Raw genomic sequence first — 27495 nt, 5'->3', positions numbered from 1 at the left:
TCCCTCAGGGGCCTTTTCGATAGTTCATAGCTCATAGTACCCGACAATATATTCACTTATAAAAATCAAGATGGAATCTCTGTTGAAGATCAGCAAGATCAACCAACAGCTCCATATAAAAGAGCCATGGACTCATCCGTTGAGGACCAACAAGGTCAATCAACTAGATCCATGCCCGGTTTCAGAAAACAACTCTTACTCCTTGTTCCAATATCTTCCCCGATGCACGTGTGGGTATCTTCGACGACCCAGAGCCCGAGCACCATATGGTCAGCACCCTCTAGGATCCTTCGCAGGTGACCTAGCACTTCACTCATAGGCCGCTTCCTTGGTCCCTCATCCACCGTACCGAAAGCTCACCATTTAAATCGAATCAAGGTTGGTCCAGACCTCGACCGACCTTGCTATGCGAGACGTCCTCCGTTGACTCTCCGTCAGCTATTGTAACTTTATCAGATCAGGTCTCCACGACCTCATTCTCACAAGATGGTCAAAATGCTTTTGTAGCATTCTTGACATAAAACAGTCATTTAAAAATAAGTCATAAATACAATTTCTATAATGAACTCTCGTCTTTCCACATTGATCCACATTACTTAATTTACATCCATTTCATATGTATTCTCATTCTCATCCAATCACATCATTTTCATCCAATCACATCATTTTCCATCTCATGGGAAGTGATGGGATGGTGATGAGAATGAATGTGATGGATATGAGTGAATGTGGTGTGAATTGGGATGTGAATAAATGAGATGTGACGTCATGTGAATCGGGATAGATGTGAATGAATGAGATGTGAGGTAAAATGGATGTGATTTAAATAAGGTGGATTAATGTGGAACAATGTGGAAAGATGAGAGTTCGCTATAGAAATTGTATTTATGACCTGTTTTTAAAATGACTGTTTTATGTCAAGAATGCTGGGGAAGCATTTTGACCATATTGTCAACAATGAAACTGATGGGTCCCTAAAATGAAACTCAATTCTGTTATGGTACGATAGATCAAGTAAATCCCGGATAAAAATTGTTCTATGGAAAAGAATCAACGACTGTGTCTCTCAATGAGGAAAAAAGCGTTGGTCTCTATGATCCAAGTGCAATCTTCTCCTTGATCTGACTATGGGACTTATGGGTATGACATTTGAAAATTCCATCATTGAGATGGGAAAAGAGAAATTCCTAGCATATTGGAATTAATGAGTATTTTAATTAAATTCAAAGATAAAATTTAGATAATTTTTTTTAATCTATGAAAAATATTTGAATGCTAAAAGAGGAATTCCATCATTTAGATGGGAAAAACATACACATCCACATCCATATCCATTCTTTTACATACATCCACATCTATTCTTTCACATACATCCATATCCATTCTTCACATATACATTCACATCCATTCTTCACTTATACATTCACATCCATTCTCATCACATATCCTCCACTCATATCCCATATCATTTATTTACATCCTGATTCACATCACATCTCATCACATCTATTCACCTCACATCTCATCACCTCTATTCACATCACATCCATTCACCTCACATCTCATCACCTCTATTCACATCACATCCATCCACTCATTCACATCTATCTGATTCACATCACATCTATTCACCTCACATCTCATCACCTCTATTCACATCACATCCATCCATTCATTCATTCACATCTATCTGATTCACATCACATCTATTCACCTCACATCTCATCACCTCTATTCACATCACATCCATCCACTCATTCACATCTATCTGATTCACATCACATCTATTCACCTCACATCTCATCACCTCTATTCACATCACATCCATCCACTCATTCACATTTATATGATTCACATCACCTCTCATCACATCTATTTACCTCACATCTCATCACCTCTATTCACATCACATCCATCCATCCATCCATTCACATCTATCTGATTCACATCACCTCTCATCACAACTATTCACCTTACATCTCATCACCTCTATTCACATCATATCCATCCATCCATTCATTCACATCTATCCATCCATCCATCCATTCATTCACATCTATCTGATTCACATCACATCTCATCACATCTATTCATTCACATCACATATCACATCTATCCCAATTTACATCACATCTCATTCACTCACATCCCAATTCAAATGACATCACATGTCATTTATTCACATCCCGATTCACATCACATCACATCTCATTCACATCACATCTCATTCATTCACATCTCGATTCACTTCACATCACATCTATTCACATCCATCACATTCATTTACATCACATCCATTTACATCCATCACATCACATTCATTCATATCCATCACATTCACACCTATTTGATTCTCATCACATCACATTACATCTATTCACATAATTTAAACATAGAATTTAAGAGAATTCTAATTTTGATATAAAGATTCTTTACGCATCTATTTATGCATAAAAATCAACTTCAGTGGGAATAAAACTTTAATAAAAATCCTTTTATGCATAAAAATCAACTTTAATGAGAATAACACTTTTGAAATAAAAATAAATCCTTTATGCATCTTTCTATGCATAAAAATCAATTTTAATGAGAATAACACATTTTGAAATAAAAAGAAATCCTTTATGCATCTTTCTATGCATAAAATCAATTTTATTGAGAATAACACTTTTGAAATAAAAATAAATCTTTTATGCATCTTTCTATGCCTAAAATTTAATTTTAATGAGATTAACACTTTTGAAATAAAAATAAATCCTTTATGTATCTTTCTATGCATAAAATCAATTTTAATGAGAATAACACTTTTTAAAATAAAAATAAATCCTTTATGAATCTTTCTATGCATAAAAATCAATTTTAATGAGAATAACACTTTTTGAAATAAAAATAAATCCTTTCTGCATCTTTATATGCATAAAATCAATTTTAATGAGAATAACAATTTTGAAATAAAAATAAATCCTTTATACATCTTTCTATGCATAAAATCAATTTTAATGAGAATAACACTTTTGAAATAAAACAATTTTCATTATGCATCTTTCTATGCATAGAAATTAAATTTAATAAAAATAACACTTTTATAATAAAACAATTTTCATTATGCATCTTTCTATGCATAGAAATTAAATTTAATGAAAATAACACTTTTATAATAAAAGAATTTCCATTATGCATCTTTCTATGCATAGAAATCAATTTTAATAATTAATATCAGTGATATCCATGCATATTCATAGGTGAATATGTACATGGAGTAATTAGAATATTTCTTTTAGAATGCACAAACGGTGGGAATTACTCTTTTGGAATAACATAAAAACAAACTTTCTTTTCCACAAAAATTTAGAAAATTTTGCCATAACCTCCTTTGTATGGTTGACCATTTCTCATTTTTATCATTCTAATTTCAACTTAGATTAACCAATCTAGATGTATAGGACTCTAATCTACTCAATTTTCAAAATTCAAGAGAGTAAACGAATGCCACATGTAATATTTTATGGTGTGTGAGTGTTGATCAAAAGAGTAGAAAAGGGAGTACCACATGGATGATGATGTGTAAAGTGGGATAAGGCTAGAAGGCCTATATCATTATATGGTTCATTGTGAATGCAATAGAGATCTAGTGTTGAGTGTGAAGTGAAATCTCTCTCTCTCTCTCTCTCTAGTCATGGAGTTTTTAGTGTGGTATAGCCCACCTTAATCTTATGCCTAATCTTATGTCTATCACCATGATCAATCCCATATTAATATTGTTAACATGGTATCAGAGCTTGGGTGGGCTCTTGGTCATGGTGAATATTTATGTATAGTATTCTTGGTTATGAGTTCATTGATTAAGCATTATTTTTAATTTATTATGAAAAAAATTATGCACACTCATACTGTCATTTATATTTGCATTTGTGAGGATTTGGGAGATATTTTTATTAGAAGATGGAGACTCGCGCAGCTGCCAAGGGAGATGAAATGGAGCCACCATCATCAAGATTGAAGTGAAGATTTGGATCATGGGGGATGCAAAATCGAGTTGTTATCATCAAGGAAGCTGCCAAGGAGACAAAGGTGTCTCAAGAAGGTTGGTTTTGTGAGTTTGCCTCATGAAAATATGGAAAAGGGTTGCTATTTTGGGATGTTTGAATCCCTTGGTACCTTTGCAATTTGGCAAGGATGTGAGGTGCATGCTTGTTCACGTGAAAACAAGCAATTGTGGGGCTTGGTTGGAGCCCAAGTGGAGCTGATTGTGCTCACTGATTTGCTCATGAAAGATGAGCTGTTTTGTGGATGCTATTGGAGCATTCATTTTTCTGGTTATGCACCTATGGTTTCATTTGAGAGACCATGTGAGAAGCACCCTTGAAGGTTCAGCATACAAAAAGGAGAGCATGTAAGGTTATGGAGTTCATTTGTGAGTTCAAGGTAGTCATGTTAATGGCTATGTACACTTCAAGAGGGAGGTTTGCTAGTGTAAAAAGATGAGGGCACATCTCACCATGGAGTTTTGAAGCTCATATGAGAGATAAAGGTATCAAGAATGTGACTACAAGAACCTTCTGGAAAGAAGGTTGCAACAATAAGAAAGAGTGTGGCCAAAAGAGAGCTGGAGAGCAGCATGCTCGGGTCGTGCTACTACAGACATGAAGCTCAAGGGAGAGCTAATGATGGCATATGTTGGTGCTGCAGCCATGTAAATGGCGAGATCAAAGCATCACAAAGAGGCCGGAGAGGCCTTTTAGAGTAGTGTTGAAGTTCCAACATGGTGGGCTCAAGAGAAGAGTTTGAAAGGAAAGCTTTGCTGTAGTGCATCAGAGAAGGTGCAGAGCAAAGCAAGAAGGTGAGCATTAGTAAGAAAAAGCCATTAAATTTTGTGAATTTTTGGCTAAGGCAAACAAGTAGCAGCAACAAACTGAGGAAGCAATTCTTGCACGGGAAGTGTAGAGAAAAAGCGTAGTAGAGCGCAACAAAGAGCAGAAAATCTCCACTGCAGTGAATAGTTGGCATACGCGAACAACACTAGAGAGTGCGATCGTAGGCCATAGTACAAAGAAGATGGCCGACAAGAGTCCAAGGTAGTAGCAAGCATAAGCAAATAGGCCATGGCCAGCCCGTCGCAAGGCATATGGAATGGATAAGAAGACCTCACGATAGAGGTTGAAGCAAATGGTCGACTGCAATAGTGGCAAAAGGTTGTGTGGTGGTGGATGTCATTAGTGCCACATCGATTATGAAGAAGAGAAAGCTGTAGAGCAACGTGAGTGAAGTGAGGCAGAGACAAGTTCAAGGTCGCCATGGAAGCTTGGCGAAGCTTGAAGAAGAAGAAAGTGTGGAAAAGCGTGTGGGTCCCAAACCTACAAAAATGAACCAGCAGAGCTGCAAAGCTGAGCTGCAAAGCTGAACACATATGAATCGTAGTTCACTTCTTTGAGATCCCACTTGCCTTCTTTTCCTTAGGTACAGGTACCAAATCCCATCTCATATTTAAATCTAATGCAACCATCTCTTCATCCATGGCACCTTTCCAACTTTTTTTTACTTTTAAAAAATTTAGCCACACCTCTCTCTCCCCATGTGAGATCATCACATGGGGAGTAGGAGGGAGAGGCCTTTTTTTTCCCTCTCATCCACCAAAAAAAACAATTTAACCCTCCCTCCTCCCCATGTGGTGAGGTCACCACATGGGGAGAGGCAATAAAAAAATAAAGGAAAGGGGGCATTGTTTTTGGGCTTTTTTCCATTCTCTATACTGTCCAATTGCATTTCATTTTTTTTCATTCTTTCTCTCTCTACCCACCTCTGTCTCTCTAATATTTAAATAAATGGGAGGGTGATGAGCAGGGAACTACCCACAAAATTCCCGAGTCCCTCCTTTTTCGTGTGTCGTTGTGAAAGGCCTAGTGAATCTTAGCCATGGCCCATGGCTGGCCTGCTGAGGAATTGGCATGCTACTCTGGGAGACTTTTACAACTTTCTTTTGTTGCTGGTGTGTGGAAGGTTCGGACAACTTTGGAGCGACTCTTCCGATCTCATTGCAGAGAGAGAGAGAGAGGGAGAGAGAGATGGGTCTGACTCCTGGCCCCTTGGAGACCTTCGCCTCAGATGAAAATCACAATAACGGCTACAGTATATACTATATCCCTATGTTGTTTTCTAGTAATATTATCGATGAATGCTGAGTTTCCAGGACGACGAGATGCAATGACATGCATGCATCTCCTCGTTTTGCAGTAAATTTACGTGCAGCGGAGCTGGCAAGCATTGTTGGGATGTGGAATTTGGCCTCTTTGTCGGTGGGCTGGTGGAGGAAGCAAGGGCAGCGGCGGGCCGTAGTTCTGGACTGTAAAGAGAAAGGGGCTTTGGGCGGTCGCTAATCGGCCGCGTTTAAATATAAAACACCGCGTGGTTCGCTGTGTTGGGGCTGGAGCCTGCTTGTATTATGTATAAATAGTAAAAGTAAAAGTGATGACAGTTGCAATAGAACAAATTATGCTGCCAACATACGTCGCCCTGGCCCTTCCCAAAACACACATTAAAAAAATTTGAGTGGTGAACATCACCAAACACCCTTATACTGGCCACCTATACTACATTCTGCACTTTCTACTGTCCCAGTACCTACATTTTCCACACTTGGGATTTCCGTTTCCTTCCTGTCAGCTAGCTTTTCTTTTGTGCTCTCGTCCCCCTCCACGCGCGGTTACAGCTTGTAACCTACTACTCGATATTTTACTCTTCTTTACAGCTAGCTATATCCCCCTCTCTCTCTCTCTCTCTCTCTCTCTCTCTCTCTTTTTGTGTATAGCTATCTTCCTCTCCTCTCTCCTCCCCTTTTGATCTCCATTTACAATGCATTGAGGACAGTAGAGGGCCTGGCGAATGAGTAGTTCATGTAAATGATGGTTGCCATGAAGTCATTGAGGCAAGAGGAACTGAGGAAGCCCAGCAACCTTGAGGGGCTCTGGTTGTCACTGGTTTTGGCCATGTTGATGGTGTTGCCTGCTCTGGCTTTGGGAGCAGGGAGCCCAGCTCCAGTAGTAGCAGCAGGAGCTCCTCCCCCCAAGACTTCACCAGCTCCCAAGGCTTCTTCTCCTCCTCTTCCTCCTCCTCCTTCAGTAGCACCACCTCCAAAAGCTCCCATTTCTGCCTCACCTCCTGCACCATCACACCCCATAGCTGTGCCACCCTCGAAATCTTCTAAAGGTACTCCTGTAGAAGCGCCTATGGCTTCTCCTCCATCTTCATCGGCCTCTTCTGGAGGGCCTTCCCCTACGCCGTTGCCATCACCTAAGTCGAAAGCAGCCCCTCCACCCAAAAAAGCAGCTAACTCAACCCACCCTCCAGCCCATTCACCCGAAAAAGCACCTGCTCCTCCACCTAAGAAAGCCCCCCACCCCCCTTCTCCATCAATAGTTTCTCCAGCTGTTGCTCCTGCATCTTCCACAGGGACCGCAACTCTAGACCCTAAACAAGTATCTGCATTGCGGTCACTCCAAGTGAACTTCACCAAGCCAGACCCATGTGCCACTCCTAAAGATATCCTGCTGTGCGACAGGGCCGCCCCCACAAGGCATCTGATGGCCCTCAGCTTGCAAAACTGCTCCTCCGATGCCAAGCTCACTAGCGAAGCTCTCCTCAACCTCAGCGGCCTCGCCGTCCTGGAGTTTCTAGACTGCCCCATGTTGCCTGTCACCGTCCCCAGTCGCTTTGTCAAGTCACTCACCTCTTTCTACTGCACCGCTAGCCTTGGCAAAACAGGCACCAACGAGAAAGCCCCCAGGCTCGCAGCTGTCTGGCTCAGCAAGCTCACCAGCTTGGTTGAGATCTCCGTCACCGACGTCGAAATCAGCGGCAAAGGTCTCTACGAAATCACCCAAAGCCTCCAATCCCTCACTAATCTCACCGTCTCCAAGGCCAACGTTGGTGGCATTTTGCCCAGAAACACTTGGCCACCTCATGTGGAGTTCATCGACGTCTCCGACAACTCCATCCGAGGGACTATTCCTTCCCAAATGCGCAATCTAGCTCACCTGAAACATCTGGATTGCAGCAATAATCAGATCAAGGGCGTGATACCCAACATCTTTGATAGTCTAAGCAAATTAGAGTACTTAAGTCTGTCAGGAAATCAGGTATCGGGGCCGATACCAGGGTCCATAGCGCAGCTGCACAACTGCTCACACATAGATCTGAGCAACAACAAGCTGAACGGGACAGTGCCGGCCAACTTAACAACTTTGAGGGCGTTGAAGTACTTGGATCTGAGCCAGAATGCGCTAACAGGGGAGATTCCGTTCAACGACACATTTTTGAAGGGGCTGAAGACGTTGAAGATGGGGGCGAATCCGGGGCTGTGCTACAACCACAGTGCCGTGAAGTCTAAGTTGTTAGCGGGCATTCAGAACTGTGCCCCCGTTAGCAATGACGCTCTGTTTGCACCCGCCCCTGCGCCGGCCCTTCCTGAAGTAAGCTCAAGCTCAGGCGGAAGCGGCCGCCTCTCGAAGGGGGCAGCCGTCGGGGTGAGCGTCGTCGTCATTGTGGCAGCCGCTGTCCTATTTTTTGTCGTCAGAAAGTGTTGGAAAGCTCGCGAAAGCCGCGACCAGTTCGTGAGCATGCGAACGTAATGAAGAAGGTTAGTAACCCTTCGCAATGGTTAAGGTCAGTTACAGTTTGCATCATGTTCTTCTTCTTGTTATCATCACATTCATGATCCACCCCAAGAGCTCCCCTTTTTTCCCAATAACACTGAGCGCTTCATTTTTCAGCTATTTTTAGAGTTTTACAATGTGTTGTACAAAACTGTAATACGGGCAATCCTTCCTTGATTTTTCCAAGCGACTTGTGTAATCATGTACAACTAAAATGTGGCTTGTATGTGTGTGTGAACGCACATGATTAATGATGAGGATTCTCAACGTATGAACGATGTTCTATTGATTAATTAGCACTCAATCCATATCACTATGACTACCAAGGTTTGATCAGACATCACCTCCATCACTTGGAAGGGGGGCTTGTCTGGTATTTCGGAGTAAGTTGGTATGGACACTCACTTTGAGTGTGAACAACCCTTATTTGGTTTTGGTCAAAAGGTAGGCCTGATACCTATAAAAGCATGTACTTGGGTGGTTCTATTAACATTGAGCATTATTTGAGCTGTGCAATCTTTATCTCTTATTTCCTATCACATCTCTATATTTCTCTCCCACTCTGTATCTCTCTATCATTGTGCACCACCATGTCATTGCTTGAACCGCCATCTCTCTTTGCACATGCTTCACTCTTGGCACCATGAATGCTTACATACATTATATACGCTTAAAGTGGTTGAACTCTTTTAGACAGTAGGAATTCCAATACCCCTAGAGAAGTCATTGTGTTTTTTGATTACAAATTGGACTTTGACAAGCCTCGAGATGGCCATTTGTATTTGTATTGTAATTAGCTAATCAAACCCCCCTCAGTCGATAAATGAATATTTGTTTGGATGTAATTTCACTACAACATAATGGAGATATAGCCATGACAGTAGCTAGTCAGCTTGGTGTTATTTTTCGTAGGCTTCAAAAATCGCTGGTCGACTTCTGGTTAGGCTACAATCGGGCCAATAGCTAGGTTAGTAGATTGTGGTAGGCCTACAACAAAGAAACAAGGGTTCTCCTTGCTTGCACTATAGAGTTGCAGTGTATGTAAGCGTAGCGTCCTATTTTTTTTGCTTGTGCATGTGCAAGTATACAAGTGAAGGTGAAGACAACAAATTTGCACAAGATGGAGGCCAAAGTATAGAGAAATTAAAGATAACTATTTTACACAAGATTGAGGCCTAAACATAGAATTTATTACTTAATTGTCGGCAAAGTAAGAAGCAAAAAGAGTAATACCTTATCATAGGTAAAGCAAAAAGACAAGAATAAAATAAGGTGCATAAGCACCAAGCCTAGGGAGTTGGGGCTACATCAAGATCCTCGTCATGAACAGATTGTCCCTCATCATCATCGTTGCCTTTCTCATTGGCACATTAGGAAGTTCCTTACCCTCTCCAGGACCGTTAATAGCTTCATTGAGTTGCTCTTCAGTGATGACTCGGCCCTCAAGCAACCATTGCCAAGTCTCATTGGTTGGATGGTAACATCAGGAATCTACTTCGCATGCTGTAGGGTAACAACCAATAATAATTTCTTGTAAAAAGAAAAAGAAAAAGAAAAAGAGAAAAAACATAAACACCTTAGAAGTAATTACAATGCTTACAGCATATATGTGACTTTAACATGGTCAATACTATCTTTGGGAACTTCATGGCATGGCTGACATCAATATCTTTTGAGTCACTATTGATATCTTTATCACCATGGGCTTTATTGAATACATCTACCTCGAAAACCATGCTTAGATCTTAGGTCTCATTAGCATGGAAACAATGTCGTAAAAGGATCTTCACCAATATTGAGGGAAAATTCTTCTCGATTTATAATTTGTCTTTCATTCTATATTGAGTCATGGGTTCTCTGCATGTCTTGTCCTCCAAAATTTGAATCTTTTGGATGTTTTTTTTTGGATTTTGTATCACCTTGATGCTATAAAAGGCAATTGTGGCTTCTTACACCAGCTAGGATCAGCCCACCTATGGCTACTTGTTTATTCTAAGAAATGTAGTCATAACTAGGTGTCTAGCACCTATCATCATAATTCGTATTGTAAACCACCATGAGTAAGACCTGCAAGTACTTGGATCATCATAAACAACATTGTAAACATCAACTAGAGCTAGCATTGACATCATAGTAGCCATAGATATTTTGTTGAGGGAGGGTGTTGAAATAATATACCAAAATGTCATGTAACATTGGGGATATGAGCTTATGGTTCATATGGTCTATAGTCAACTTGGTGTGAACACTTTAGGTGTGAACGAGCCCTTAGTAAGAGTCAAAAGATAAGGGCTTGGTGCCTATAAAAGGATATTGTACGTAGTGGTTTTATGCCCCTTTTTTTTCTTTCTTGTGTGCCCAATCTTCTCTCTCTCACACTCTCAATCTCTTGGTACCATGCAATTCTAACAACAAAAAGTGACCAACATAGATCCAACTAGTATTCTAGTAATTTAAACTCACTCACCTTCATCATAGTCGTCAGATGTTGCCAAACTCTCCTTTGCCTTAGCACACATTTTATAGAATCTTGATCTTTTGTGGTATTTTTTACCCCTTAGTGACCCATGCAAAAACTATCATGTTTGATAGTTCTCGATGTATAGGATCCTTCTTGTTATACACATCCAAAATTTGTTCCAATAATCTCTATAAATCTCAGCATCAATAGCATTTTTCTTTTTGCATATAGGTTTTCCATATTGTATTAAAATCCTCTTGTAGTTTTCATATAATCTTCTGACATCTATTTACTCTGAGCTACACCTAACCATATGGTCGAATAAGAACAAACTCTCCCTTTCTAACATCACCATGGGTTAAAAGGCTTGCTTTGGCCTTTTACTTTGTGGTCCATAATAGTGATCATTAAATTTCTCCAAACCCAAGAATTCATCATCGGTTATATCATCCATATGTGTGCCTAGATTTCTTGGCTAAAAGTTTTGATAGAAGCCTCCATCTTGGATACTTGGTCTCTCTAGTGTTTGAACCATGGCCTCCCAATACTCAATCATTGGACTAATGTACAAGGTGAAAGGTGCATCAAATCCTTGAACACATTAGGAATTTTTTGGACCCAACGAGGGCCTCTTGGATTAACTTTTGATTAGGAATGGACCAATAGGAAGAGGGCTGGGTGCATATTTTTGACATCTTTGACCCTAGGGGGCCTAGGCTTTGGTTTGCTAATGGGGCCTAATTACTACTCTTGTCTCCCTATCTCCTGGGCCCAAACTTAGAGGTCCCTCCACCTAGAATCGCGTAGATTAAAAACCCTAAAAATTGAAAATTTTTAATTTTTTCCCAAAAGTGTGTTTTCCCTCTCAAACTTTCCCCCAACATACTCTAGGTTTGGAAAGCTCATTTTGAACCTCTTTCTTCCTCTTCTAAGCTCTCCATTGCTGCAGAAACTCCATACCTCTCAAGCTCTCCCTCCTTCTCAAGCTCCCTCAGTCAAAAGCTCCCTCTCCCTCTTTCTTCCTTTTCTAATCTCTCCATTACTGCAGAAACTCCATCCCTCTCAAGCTCTCCCTCCTTCTCAAGCCCCCTCCCCCCCCCTCTCTCTCTCTCTCTCTCTCTCTCTCTCTCTCTCTCTCTCAAGCTCCCTCCCTCTCCATTGTTGCAGAAACTCTATCCCTCTTTAGTCTACTCTAGGTTCAGGAAGCCTATTCTCAATGGGGGACCTTGAATTTTAAGCATCAAGGTGCAGAGCCCTACCAACACATAGTAGGCATGTGGAAGAGCTTGAAGATGAACTGGATATATGGGAAAATAGCCTCTGTTCTGATGCAAGTGAGGGGACAAGAGTTTCAGGATCGAGGTGAAGGCAATGACAAGCTTTCAAGTTAACAAGGAGATGGAGATCAACATGAAGTAAATGTCACAAGAGGTAAAAAATGAAGACATTATTTTTTATTAGATGACATGCTTGTAATTTTGTAGCAGGCTCTTTTTTAACCAATCTTTATTTAATTGAAATCTTAATATTTTTACAAACTGCGATTTTTTTGTCTAGCGATCTAGTGTGAAAAGGCCAAACTTTAAATTTTAACTATAAATAGCCAAATGTGCCTTCTTTCTCATTTTCACGCGATAGAAACCAAGCACGAGCTAACACTATCTCTTTGCATTCACCATGGCTACCCACTTTGACAACTTCTGTGAGTTCCTCTCCACCACCCCGTGGGTGGGCAAGAGCGAGCTCTTTGTCATGTTCGCTCGTGAAGTCGGCTTTGAAAAGTTGCTTGCCCTTGCATCCTAACATTATGAGACGTAGATTGCATACATGGAGGCTCTCCACTCCATCTCCTTTCCCCATTGCTCCAATGATCGATGGGTACCTATTGAGCTGCTTAAGTACATTCAACAATATGCTCGCCCCTACATCCAGTGCCTTGAATGCTTCATCGACATCTGCATTCCCGCAGGAGCTTACTGTACCTTCAATAAGCAACAGGTAAAGAGGTTGGGGAAGGGCAATTTAGGAACTAGGTTCCTCTTGTGGCTCGCTACTTTTGCGTTCCTCTCATCAGCGACAATGAGGATTCGGATGAGGAAGTAGAGATGCCTGCATTTTGCAGTTGGTAGGGTATTTGAGGGATGACAAGGAAGTGAAGGCACTAGGTACGAGTGCTGGTGTGGAAGAGAAGCTTGCATCAGAGCACTTTTCAGAGGGTACACAATTTGCAGCTGAACAGTCCACTGTAGTAGAAGATACGGGGCCATCTTCCCCACACGAGGAGAGCAAGGTGCTACCAGAGCTTGAGATCAATCTCTTGAGCACCATTGTGGTGGAAGGTGAAGAATACTTATTTCTTCATGACCTTGAAAAGGCAGCTGGCTTGAGAATGGATGAATGCTTGGGCATTATATGCACGCGATGTGAGGTGGACCTTGATACGTCCAACCTTGGTCCTCACCTTGATAGTGTTATATTGCCCCTTGAAGAATCTATCGCAGAGACAGTTGCTTTGGTCAAGGAAACTGTGGTTGAGACTGCGGAGCAAGCCCTAGTTCGAGAGGAGGAACTCACAACCTTACAAGACAAGCTAGAGGCTGAAAAGGATACCCTTGCTGGAGTGATGGAGGAGACCAATGCACCTAAAAAGGATGAGGCTAAGTCCTCGATTGACCTCTTCGCCCCCCACCAGCACTTTGGCAAAAGAAGACATTGAGCAAGAGGTAAGAAGCGACCTTTTACAACTTAGAAACATTTGTAAGTATGTATAGGAAAATATTTTGATTTATCCTTTGATTGCAGGGGGTGGTTAAAATTGACGCATTTGCTGGGAGAGGTGGCGGTAGCAGAGACCAGGCCAAGGTCCATGGACATGATGCTGCATTGGCGCACTATCTTGGTCGGCTTCCTATAGATGGCATCACCATTATCCACAAGGACTACACTCCTCAATCTTACTTCACTCTCTTCTTTTTGAAAGCCCTCTCTAAGGTGCTCTATGTAGCCTCTATGGTGCAGAGCACCAAATATATATCTCTGATTAAAAAATCCCTTGCCTTCGATGTTTTTGGTTCTGGATTTAGGGGTAAGCTTCTTGCTCGTATAGGTATAGCCAAAAGCATAGGCATAGAGGACCCTGAAGAAATAGCCCAATCACTCATTGAGCACACTCTGCCCAATAACAAGAGAAGGAAGCTCAATATTGTAAGAAAGCTTTTGTAAAGATGATGTATCACTTCTTATTACGAATACAATATAATTTTTACAAACTTATTTTCATCAAGTATATCATTGGTTTTTCTAGTTTGTACCATCAATTTTTTTGTAAATGCATCAGAAATGACCCTGGGAGCCTGGGGGAGCAGTGCCAAAATAGTGCGAATTTTGAGCCTACACCGCTGCTGTAGAGCCCAAATTTGCACTGTTTTGGCACAGCTTCCCCAGCCCTTCAGGAGCAATTCTGATACATTGGATGACAAATAATGTATTTTTACACATGATTAAAGGTGTTTTTATCTTGTAAATTACTGTTTTTCGTAATCAATGTACTCAACTTCATTATAAATGCATCAGAAATAATCTTGAGTGGTTGGGGGAGCAGTGCCAGAACAGTGCGAATTTTAAGCCTGCACTGTTACTGCAGAGCCTAAATTCGCACTATTCTAGCATAGCTTCCCCAATCCTCCACGAGCAATTCTGATGCATTGAATGACAAACAATGCATTTTTACGCATAATTAAAGGTGTTTTTATCTTGTAAACTATTGTTTCTCACAATTAGTGTACTCAACTTCATTATAAATGCATCAGAAATGATCCCGAGTGTCTAGGAGATAGGCCTCAACATGTTTTCCCCCATGTTTGTCCATTGGGACAGCCCCTGTGATGACTGGCATCATTTTTGGTCCAAAAGGTGGGTTTGAAACAAAAGAGTTTCTTTCAAAAAAGAAGGTTAACGTCTAAGATCTCTAGATCGTGTCTCGCTCGCCTCGAATACGTCGAGCTAGTTGCATTTCCTTGGCAAAATTGGTAATCCTCTTTGCATGGATTGCAAGGAGGTTGGTGTCTTCACAAAAAGCCCAACAAGGTAAGTCTCGGAGGCTTCTTGCAATGCTTCAAGGCAATCCCTTGCACACGAAACTCTGTTCTATATCGTTGGAAAATCTCCTTCATTGTGCGAGAGAAAGGGGCTCTTCTTATCACAGCAACTCAGTGTTCCTCTGATAAAACTTGATTTCTTGTAGAGCCCTATGCCCTTGGCGCATCCTTCTCCTTGGAGCTCTCTATGTTGTGTTGGTGCGTTGGCAAGGTTGGGACTTCCTTGGCTTGAAGAGCTTGAACTTTCTATGCTTGCACGCACTTGCAGGAACCTCCTCTTAGTCTCTCTCATAGTCTGAATCCTCCTCCTACTGCTATTGTGGTACCAGTGTATCAAGTTCCTCCTACTGCTATTGTGGTACCAGTGTATCAAGTTCCTCCCGGGTTGGTAGGGGATGCTGTCCTGGTAGTAGGGTCTTGCCACATGCGGTGCTGCGCATTGTAGGAATGTTTTCATCAACCGAGTCGAACTGCTCATCATCAGCCTCTCTGTCTTGATCTCTGGGGTGGCTGCATTGTGGGGTCTTCTTCACGCGCTTGCTCCCACTAGAAGGTCCTGCATGTGTGTGTGTTGGTGTTGCTGTGGGAGGAGGGTTGGACTCTCGTGATCCCATTGGGCGTGTCCTAGAATCCAAGGGGTCACTCTCTTCCGTGGTGTCGCCAGTATGTGGTCGTTGGGTGCCTTGCATTGTGTTTTGTGAAGGCATGGTAACACGTGCGGTGTTCTTGGTGCATGCCATATCCATGTACGACTATGCCTATTGTGCTAACGTGGTGATGTGCTGGTGTCCTTACGTGGGTGCCTACATAGATCTTGAGCTCAAGCTCTCTAAAAAAGTGAAATGAAAATGAAGTGAGAGGAGGAACTATTAATAGTTTTTTTTAAGGGCAAAAAAGAAAAAGCTAACTAAACTTATTTTCTTAGCCTTATTACATCTAGATTTGCGTGCACAACCCAACGCCTCCCTTGTCTCCTCATTCGTGCACGCCACACACCATGTCTATGGGGAGCATTGGTCTCTGCAACCATTCAAGTCGAGCATGACTTTTTGCAGCCTTGCGCGTCCCTCTTGCGCAAGCTTTGATTGTTGGGCCCGCTCCCTAACCAATACCCTTCCAAAGGTTGTGCGATAAAACCAATTGAGCATCTCTTGTAGATAGTTTGTACGTGTTCCTCCTATACAGAAGCTCCACCTCCATGTCTTGTATTTTTGAAATAAACCCCTCTTGCTTTATAATGTGATTTCTCTATCCCTTGGATACTCCACATGTTGAGCGATCCATACTTGTTCATGAAATACACACCATGCGCATAAACTATGTGCTGTACACATGACAATAGAATTTAATTAGAAAAAGTCTAGGTTAAAACACCAGTTTATTTTTTTATTGTACAACTTGTTGACAATCCAAAAATGGGATTGATCATGGTGATAGACAATGATTAAGCAACATAATTAAGGTGGATTAAACCACACTAAAAACTCCATGAGAGAGAGAGAGAGAGAGAGAGAGAGAGAGAGAGAGAGAGATTGCACACTCAACACTTGATCTCTTCTATTTCTTATCTCAAGTGAACCATACAATGATATAGGCCCTCTAGCCTTATCCCACTTTACACATCATCATCCATGACACTCCCTTTTCCACTCTTTTGGTCAACACTCACACACCATACAATATTACATGTGGCATTCCTATCTTGCCACAATATCTTGCACCTCTGGGGTGCTTTCCCACATACACATAGCACCACGATTACATCTCTCAACATCCCCTCTTAATCGAGGTGTTCCACAACTCACCCATCACCCATCACCCAAAGCAATGTAGCATTGCACAACCGCAATCGCTACCTCTCAACACTCCCCCTCAATGATACATTGGAGTGTCCATCAACCAAACATGTGTGTGCGTGTCTACCATCTTAGACACCTAGTCCATTTTGAGCCGACTCGCTCACAGCGGAGCCACTGAGTTTGATTTGAACATGGAAGTTCGGGTGGGAACTAGCCCATGCACATGCACCTCACATGTGCATCGCTCATGCACACATCATGACAACCATTTTGAGCTTCTCAGTGAGCTCGGGCATGGCAACCCTCATACCAATGGGTAAATATACATCTCATTTTGAGCATGCAAGCTCGGGCACGGTTGCCCATCATCAATATTTTGGGTGAAAAATAAAAAATTATACAATCCATTTTGGTCGCAACCGGGTAGGGGACCCTCGATGTGTGTGTGAACATGTATCAATCAGTTCTTTCACTTGTGTTTTTACAAGTATTAAAAGACCATGTGAACTCAGGCTTATGAGGGAATGGTGTGAAGCAACCCTTGCTCATTAAGGGTAAATTGAACCAAACAACAAAAAAATTTTAATTTCTTTATTTAGCAGTTGTGCGTCAGGTAGTTGGTGCTTGCCGTTGAATGCGCAAGTTGTTTTTGTAGCACGATCAAGCTCCAGTCTTTATGCTGGTCTACGCGCCAACTTTGGGACCCACAACCAATGGGTCTTCTCTTTCCTTGCCTCGCGCCAAGCTATGGTGACCTTCTTCCTACTGCTGTTGTAGAATATGAGACGATGCCAGTCGTGTGCTGTCCGCTTTGTCTGTAACTTCCACCATCCTCACTACCCTGCTACCTTAAAGGTCGTGCTTCCTCTCCACTTAATAGCTGCAGTAGCTCTCAACGTTGCACTCTACTTTCATTTCATAAGTTGCCCTATCAACTTTTTGTAGTGCTGCTTGTTGAGAGCTTGTAGTAGCCAGTTGTTTTTTCTCTCTCTCTCTCTCTCTCTCTCTCTCTCTCTGGCTTTGTGTGCCACAACGATGCTGACGGAGTTCCCAACGGATGTGGCTATTAGAATGCCACTTGTGTGACTGGCTATCTTTAGTGCTATCGCCTACTCCATCCTGTTACACCTTGATGATCTATTTCTCTCAGCCTCGTCAATACTGAGATTTAAGCGATGCCATATGTTTGCTACTTTGCATGCGACTGCAGTTTTAGGCGATTTCTGCTACGCTGCTCTACCACTTGTATTCGAGCTGCTCCCTATATACAGTTTCAAAGCCAACCTCTACTGGCTGCTCTATAGTCGCTCATAGCTAAGAGTCCATCTTTGCCAAGAGTCCTTCTCTTTTTTCTTTTTTTTTTTTGCTTGCACTGCCTACTACCACACCTTCCTTGTACACCACATTGTGCTTCCCTCCTTGAAGCACTCATTAACCATCATGCTTTTTGCCAAAGTGAAAACAATGCTCAATATTCTTGATGTTCTCCTTTGTTGTCTTGAACAAGGCTTCAATATGATGCAACTTCTCCATGCTGCAATTTCTTACCTTTGCATACCTCTATCTTGAGGTTCAACCATAGCCATTAAAATAGCTATGATGAGCTCTCAAATGAGCTCCATATGTAGCATGCTATTCTATTTGCATGCTGAACCATCAAGGGTGCTTTGTCAAGTTTCTCACATTGAGAAACCATAAGTGCATACGCATATTGAAAGTTCTCACAACTTCCACCACTTTGCTCATCTCCTTGAGCAACATCCACAAGTATATCATCTTCTTGATGCACACACATGTGAACTCTATTGAGTCCACCATCTCACTTGCCATCATCTTGACAAGCATCAGCAGCTGCTCTTCATCCAATTGCTGAGGAGAAGGGCAAAAGCTTGATGGTACTCTTCAATTGTCGGGCTATCCTGCTTTAGTTCCAAGAACTCATTCATTTTAGTTTCAAGGAAGCCTAGAGGACAAAACCTCTTTCTGAGGTAAGCTTTAAGATCGGTCCAGGTCTGGGTATTCTGGTCAAGATGATTAATCTCGCAGTGATTCCTCCAAAGCGACCCTGGCCGTTTCCACAATCTTTAACCTGGCGAGAGCCATCTTGGTTCTCTTATTGTAGCTAGTTACATCAAAGTATTCTTCCATAGCCTCAATCCACTTCTCCACTACTTCACCTAACTGCTTCCCTTCACCCTTGAAGGGATCAGGTTGGGATGTGTGCAGGGCTTTTTGAACATCCGGATCTAACTCTTCGTCATTGGTTAGAGGATCCGGTTGCCTTGCACGGTCCGCGCGCCTCATGATTCTAACAAAACGAGATTTTCGTCAACTTAACTTTGACAACATATTTATGATTATTTAATTTTTGTGATTTATTCTTTAAATAGATAATTATTTCATCATACTTCATGAAACAAGATTTACTCTGATAATTTTATCGACCATATTCACAAAAACAATTTGGAATTTTTTTGCAAAACATCGTTTATTATCAAAAGTTTTCGATATATACATAGAGCATCACGGCTCCCAAAATCACTACCTCAATCGCGTACGCATAAAGAAGCAAAATTGCGAAGGAGACATACCATGGTACACATGTGTACGCCTCAATCGCGTACGCATAAAGAAGCGAAACTGCGAAGGAGACATACCATGGTACACACGATTCATTACAGAAAGAGGTGCTGTAATTCTACTTCTAGGGATAAAGAGGCTAAGAAGCCTAAAAACTTGGCATGAAATTCGGAAGTTCCTGGGTGAATGACCAAAGAGTTGTACATGCTGAACAAGCCCTACCCTTATCAGAATCATGGCTAAGGAAATATTTTTCCTGAGTCTCTGACACTAAATGGTACTGACATTAATACATCCTCCTCCAAAGAACCACATATACTGACGTCGCTCAATAGGATCAGGAAAGTAAAGACTCTCAAAATGACGTGCGAGTCTCACTCTGCTTACTCGGGTCGTAGCAGAGTTGATGAGGTGCTCGAATGCAAAGGCTATCATATCCTGACTCTGGGAGAGTTCAGGAATGCCAGATAGATTTGGGGTATCCATCTATAAATTTCCAATTCAATTTATGAGTTTTCAATTTTTGAAGTTCATTCAACATAATATTAGCAAGTGAAAATATTATTTTCCAGACTTACTTTAAAATTTTAAGCAATTTCTATTGTTGTTACATAAATTTACAACAGCGCTCTGATACCAACTGTAGGATCCCATTGTCCCTTCTGCACATCGGATTCCCGATAGCTGGCAGTGGAAGCAGCTTCGTCATGCACGGGGTAGGGTTTCCCACTCGGGGCCTCGCCCTTGAATGTCTGGGCACAAGACTAAGCTGGTGGTCATTCCGAAAACCGAAATTGGGAAAATTTTCCATGCCCAGAAAACGGGGATGATTCCACCATTTTGAATTTCTTAACGAATTTTTCTAACGAGGTCAAGATACTGAACTAACCTTCATCTGAATAAACCAGATAGAAGGAAAACTATTATAGACTTAACTTGAAGGGATCAATGCTTTTTTCCTAATTGAATTAGGCACAACCGTTGATCTATTCATTAGAGAAGTCTTTAGGTTTTTATTTAACTACTCGAGTTCTAAACGTATTCCTATTAATCAATTTTATTATTAAAACTTTACTGATTCCAGCATCCGGCCATGGGTTAGCCACCACCCAACCACTGGAATTGGTTGAACCAGACAAGTACTCACCCACCCATAATTGAATGCCTTTCTTAACTTTTGCATTAGAATACAGATACGCACACACTCCTCTTTAAACTTTAAACTTTAAAACAATCCATTGACAAACAATTATTGGTTACAGATGTCATAACTCAAAATTTCCATTCAATCCTTGTTTCTCTCAAAACAGTATCACTCTAGACTCTCCGTTGAGACCAACAAGTCAGCAACGAGATCTAGTAACAGATTACAATAATTTTCTCGTCATCATACATATATATATCTTCCACGACATACACATGGGTGTCCTAAGCACCACGAGCCCGTGTATCGCCTGGTCAGAATCCTCCAGGATCCTCCTTAGGTGTCCTGGCATTTCTACATCCACATCCATACATCCACATCCACATCTGCATTCATACATCCCCATCCATACATACACATCCATATTCATACATCCATATCCACGTTCATATTCATACATCCACATCCACATCTACATCTACATTTATACATCCACATCCATACATCCACACCATACATCCACATCCATACATCCACATCCACACCCACATCTGCATTCATACATCCACATCCATATCCACATCCATACATACACATCCATATTCATACGTCCATATCCACATCCACATCCTCATTCGCACATCCAGATCCACATTTACATTCATACATCTATATCCACATCCATATCCATACATCCATTTCTACATTCCCATTCATATATCCACATACGCCTTCACATCTATTCTTTTACAACACATCCATTCTCGCCCTATCACAACCCACATACATCTTACCCATCATATACACTTCTTACCTCATCCCATATACATCTTATCACATCCTAACTTATCCCATACACATCTTATCACATTCTATCACATCTCATACACCTCTTATCACATCCTATCACATCTCATACGCATCTTATCACATCCTATCACATCTCATACACCTCTTATCACATCCTATCACATCTCATACACATCTTATCACATCCTATCACATCTCATACACATCCTATCACATCTCATACGCATCTGATCACATCCTATCACTTCCCATACTCATCTTATCACATCCTATCACATCTCATACACATCTTATTACATTCTATCACTTTCCATACGCATCTTATTAAATCCTATCACTTCTCATATACATCTTATCACATCCTAGCACATCTCATACACTTCTTATCACATCCTATCACATCTCATACACATCTTATTAGGCATAAAGATAACTTTAGTAGGAATAACACTTTTATAATAATCCTTTTATGCATTTTACTCTGCATAAATTCCATTTTAATGACAATAATACTTTCGAAATAAAAATAAATCTTTTATACATCTTTCTATGCATAAATTTCCATCTTAATGAAATTAACACTTTTAAAATAAAAATAAATCTTTTATGCATCTATCTATGCATAAAATCAAAATTGATAAGAATAACTCTTTTGAATTAAAAATAAAATTCTTTACGCATCTTTCTATGCATAAAATCAAAATTGATAAGAATATCTCTTTTGAATTAAAAATAAAAATCTTTATGCATCTTTCTATGCATAAAATCAAAATTGATAATATCTCTTTTGAATTAAAAATAAAATTCTTTATGCATCTTTCTATGCATAAAATCAAAATTGATAAGAATATCTCTTTTGAATTAAAAATAAAACTCTTTATGCATCTTTCTATGCATAAAATCAAAATTTTGATGAAAGTCGCACTTTTATAATAAAAATTTTCTTTTATGCATCTACTTATGCATAAAAATCAATTATAATAAAAATCACACTTTTAATATATAAAAAAATTTCTCTTATGTATAAAAATCAATTATGATGAAAATCACACTTTTATAATAAAATTTTTCTAGTATACATTTTTCTATGTCCAGAATGAAAATAACCCTTTAAGAATACTCATAAGATGGGGATTACTCTTTTTAACATAAAATTTAATTACTAGAAATCCTTTTTTTCTTAATTCATCAATTATGCATAACATAAAAAATTAATTTTCATGATTACAATGAAATTCTTTCAATTAATCTAGGATGATAATTCCTAGAATATGGTAGGAATTCCTCTTTTCATGCTTTGAATGAAATTGTTTTATGTGTAATTTTTCCAGAAATTTTACCATAGCTCCGCTGCTATGACTGATAAATCTCAATTATTTTAAAGGGTAAAGCTTATTAGAATGATTCCTAATTGGATCATTAACCCATAATGGATTGAATCATCAATATTCATAAAATACATAAACTAAAATTATTAAAAAAAGCCATTAATTTGACCTCCAATTAAACAAGCATAGATTAATCTTGGATTAAGGAAAAGCTTTATGAGAAGCTTCATTTGGATTGAGAATAGGTCATGAGAATGACCATTCTTTGAGTGAGAGAGAGAAATTACATAAAAATCATTAAAATTAAGCATAAATGAAAATTTATGTAATTCTTCACTACCATTCATCAATTAACTTCAATAGCATTCAAAAACCATTCTAATTAAGCTTCTCAAGCTTGAGAGGGGTTGAGAAGAGAGAAACATTGAGAAATTTTAGAAAAGATCAAAATTCACCATTTATCTTACAAATTACTTGATTCCTTGTTCACGGTAGAGGCCCCCAACCAATCAATTGGTTTGGTGTGTTGATGGAGTCACCAATGGAGATTGAAGAAAGAGAGAAGCTCCAATTTCTTCAATTTGGAGAGAATTTTAGAGAATAGTAAAAATTAGCATTATTTCAGCATAATTTTGGCATAGTATAATTCTCATATTTTTTCAAAGACTCAGGTTCTATTTATAGGAGAGGGAGGCTCTAACCAAGAACAACTGATTTCTAGAATTTTCCAGATTTAGTTTGGTTGAATTTGGACTAGATTTGGACCTAGTTTGGTTCCTTTTGATTCGATTTGATCCAAGAGAGAGGAGAGATAAAAATATCACATTATTTTTTAGTTTAAAACTCATTCAAGCATGTGAAGTAGTCGCCTCCTTGAATGGATCCCCTTTCCTTACATGTGTTAAAATGGAATCATTATACCCAAAATATCTCATTTTTTTAATAATACTCATAGTTTTTTACTAATAAACCTTGTACATAGTCAACTCTTCATCTTATGTGAGCATTTACTCATTTTTGGGGGCTTTTCTTTTATAACTTGGATTTATCTCCTCCCCACACATGAATTGATCCAATTGGCCCATAGGAACCTTAATTGGACCATAATCCAAAAATTTCTGAAAATCTAAACCCTTAGGCTAAGGTCCTTTATACCCATTTCCAATTAATTCCAATTGCACATTGGAAAGTTCTTTTTGAATCTCTATTTCAGGGGAATTCATTTTAGACACTAGGAGGATTTTTATATCCAAAAATATCTCAATTTTGAACTACCTCCCTTTAGATATTTTCTCTCCCTAAGTCAAAACAGGGTAAAACAAAATCTTTCTTTTATTTCAGAGAGGGGAATAATTATAGGGTTAGAAGGAAAGATTCCTACATCTACAGACCTCAAAAAGCTGGAGGGAGGAATCTTACATCCTACCCCACTTAGAAAACGCGAGATGTCCTCATCTCGCAACCAAGGGACAACTCTTCCCTTTAAGATCCAATTGATTCTGGGGTTTCTTATATTCTGGTCAACCCAACAGAATCCTGGGACAAAGATCCCTTATATAGAACTCATCATCAGATAACAATTCATTCAGAACATATCATTCATATCTTTAACACAATAATGGTCCATTAGACTGAAAAAATTTCTTTCTGAACATTCCTCTCCACGGGAATTTAAGTCAAGCAAGTCCTCAATTTGTCGTCCAATTAACTTGATCCACCGGTCAAGTATTAACAGTAGTAATCTGATAGCACAATCCATTAACCTTATAGTGATTTGCTGAAGTCATCATTCCAGTACGAATATTAGCACAGGGACTTGTCCCATTCATCTTCATTGTGGTTTTTGCTCAACTTAATGCTTTTTAACCAAAATTCAAGAATCATCTTTTTCCAATCAGAATCCAAATCATCTCATCAATTCTCAACCAGAATTATAAAATCATATCAACCACATTCGAATTCATCATTTGGATAGCATTTTTGCTTATAATTTTAAGTCTTAGATTTACTCGTATATACTACCAGTAAAGAGCTACAGTTATACCCTCGGTATATACGGGTAGTCATGATCCTTGGAACTATAAGGTAAATACTATCATGTCTAGGTCTCAAGCAAGTCAGGGATTCCAAGCAATTGTGGTACTTCCATCCGAAGACCCAATTACTAATTTATGAATTTCAGCCTGAATAACAATTGGTATGATTTTCATCACACAATTCTAACCTTTTATTGATACTTCATAAATTTTTTTGACATTTTTGGCTTCTCAATTGGTCCACTTCAGCCAATTCGCTCTGATACCAGCTGTAAGATCCCCGTCCCCACCGCGCAACGGATTCGAGGTGCTAGCAGCGGAAGTAGCACTTATTGCACGGGGCAGGGTCCCACACTCGAGGCCTCGCCCATGGATATCCGGACAGGTGACTAATTCCTCGGTTCTTCCAAAACCGAACTCGGAAAAACTTCCCTTGCCCCGAAAGCATAGACGATTCCTCCACGATATTTTTACTCTAACGTAGACAAGGTCATTACTAACTAAACGGATCCGACCGAGCCTGTAAGCCACTTGGTCAAACCAAGGAAGAAATTTGCACTTGGATCATATAGGTCAACGCTTTTTTCCCCATCGAGAAGCACAGCCGTTGATTCTTATCCATAAAACAATTTCCAACTGGTATTTACTTCATCTATCGAGAATTGAGTCTCATTTTACGGATCCATCAGTCTAGCCTCCAGTCCCATGGATTAGCCAACTGCCCAACCACTGTAGCGATGGGATCCAATTTAGAATTTGGTTAGGTTTTGTCTCGGGTACCATGGAAAAGAGTTCCCAGGCCCCCTAGCCGGATTTTCAAGCAAATTTAACTCCACTCACACCACTTACACACCCAATATGAAATTGCTTTTTCCCAAATTTTAACTGCATTTAAATTAGTCATTTAATGAAATCATAGAGTTACTGATCATAAACTTCCAAGTATTTGGTTGAATCTTAATTTCCAATCATTCCTTCATCGGAGTATCTATGGCATCATTGGCAACCAGAACGCCTATCCACTCAGGGGCCTTTTCGATAGTTCCTAGCTCATAGTACCCGACAATTATTCACTTATAAAAATCAAGAAGGAATCCTTGTTTTGAAGATCAGCAAGATCAACCAACAGATCCATATAAGAGAGCTATAGACTCATCAGTTGATGACCAACAAGGTCAATCAACCAAATCGACACTCGGTTTCAGAAAACAACTCTTACTCCTTGTTCCAATATCTTCCACGACGCACGTGTGGGTATCTTCAGCGACCCAGAGCCCGAGCACCGTATGGTCAGCACCCTCTAGGATCCTTCGCAGGTCACCTAGCGCTTCACTCATAGGCCGCTTCTTTGGTCCCTCATCCACCGTACCGGAAGCTCACCATTTAAATCAATGGTCAAGACCTCGGTTGAACTTGCTACGCAAGACGTCCTCCGTTGACTCTCCATCAACTGTTGCAACTTTATCAGCTAGGTCTCCAGGACCTTATTCACAAGACGATCAAAATGCTTCCCCAGCATTCTTGACATAAAATAGTCATTTACAAACAGGTCACAAATACAGTTTCTATAATGAATTCTCTTCTTTCCAATTTGTTCCACATCAATCCATATTACTTAACCCAATTCCAATCATATGCGTATCCATTTTCAACTAGATATATCATTTTCCATCCCATCACTTCCAGATTCATTCACTTCACCAACATCCATTCCTATCTTTCTTAATTTACATTACATCTCATCATATACATTTCTCATTACATCTCATTTATTCATCTTATATCATTCATTCACATTCTGATTCACCTATCATCACATCTCATCCATTCACTCATCTCGACATCCTATCCATTCACATACATATTCGCATTCATTAGTCCTCATACACATCCACATTCATACATCCACATCGATATCCACATCCATACATCCACATCCACATCCACATCCACATCCCTATCCACATCCATACATCCATATCCACATCTACATTCATACATTCACATCCACATCCTCATTCGCACATCCACATCCACATTCACATTCACACATCCACATCCACATCCTCATTCGCACATCCAATTCCACATTCACATTCAGACATCTACATCCACATCCTCATTCACACGTCTACATCCACATCCACATCCACATTCACATTCATACATCCACATCCATATTCGTACATCCACATCCACATCTGCATTCATACATCCACATCTATATCCACATCTATACATACACATCCATATCCACATCCATACATACACATCCATATTCATACATCCATACATACACATCCATATTCATACATCCATATCCACATCCACATCCACATCCACATCCATACATCCACATTCATACATCCACATCCACATCCACATCCATGCATCCACATTCATACATCCACATCCACATCCACATCTACATTCATACATCCACATCCACATTCATACATTCATACATCCACGTCCACATTCATACATCCACGTCCATATCTACATTCATACATCCACATCCACATCGACATTCATACATCCATTTCCACATCCACATCCACATCCACATCCATAGATCCATATCCACATCCA

General features: G+C 40.1%; 1 protein-coding gene across 1 annotated transcript; it reads left to right on the top strand.

Moving 5' to 3' along the window:
* Positions 1-3625: 3625 nt before the first annotated feature.
* On the top strand, positions 3626-9161 carry LOC147639728 (uncharacterized). The gene is made up of 2 exons (XM_086773264.1): positions 3626-6126; positions 6232-9161. The coding sequence occupies exon 2, from the start codon at positions 6897-6899 to the stop codon at positions 8622-8624; it is 1728 nt and encodes a 575-aa protein (XP_086629390.1). The 5' UTR covers positions 3626-6126; positions 6232-6896; the 3' UTR covers positions 8625-9161.
* Positions 9162-27495: the final 18334 nt, after the last annotated feature.

Source organism: Cibotium barometz, chromosome 3 (assembly GCF_041138505.1).
Source record: "Cibotium barometz isolate CiBa-2024 chromosome 3, ASM4113850v1, whole genome shotgun sequence".
Classification (NCBI taxonomy): domain Eukaryota; kingdom Viridiplantae; phylum Streptophyta; class Polypodiopsida; order Cyatheales; family Cibotiaceae; genus Cibotium; species Cibotium barometz.
Note: the sequence above shows the minus strand (reverse complement) of the source record. Positions and strands in the feature narration are given on the sequence as shown.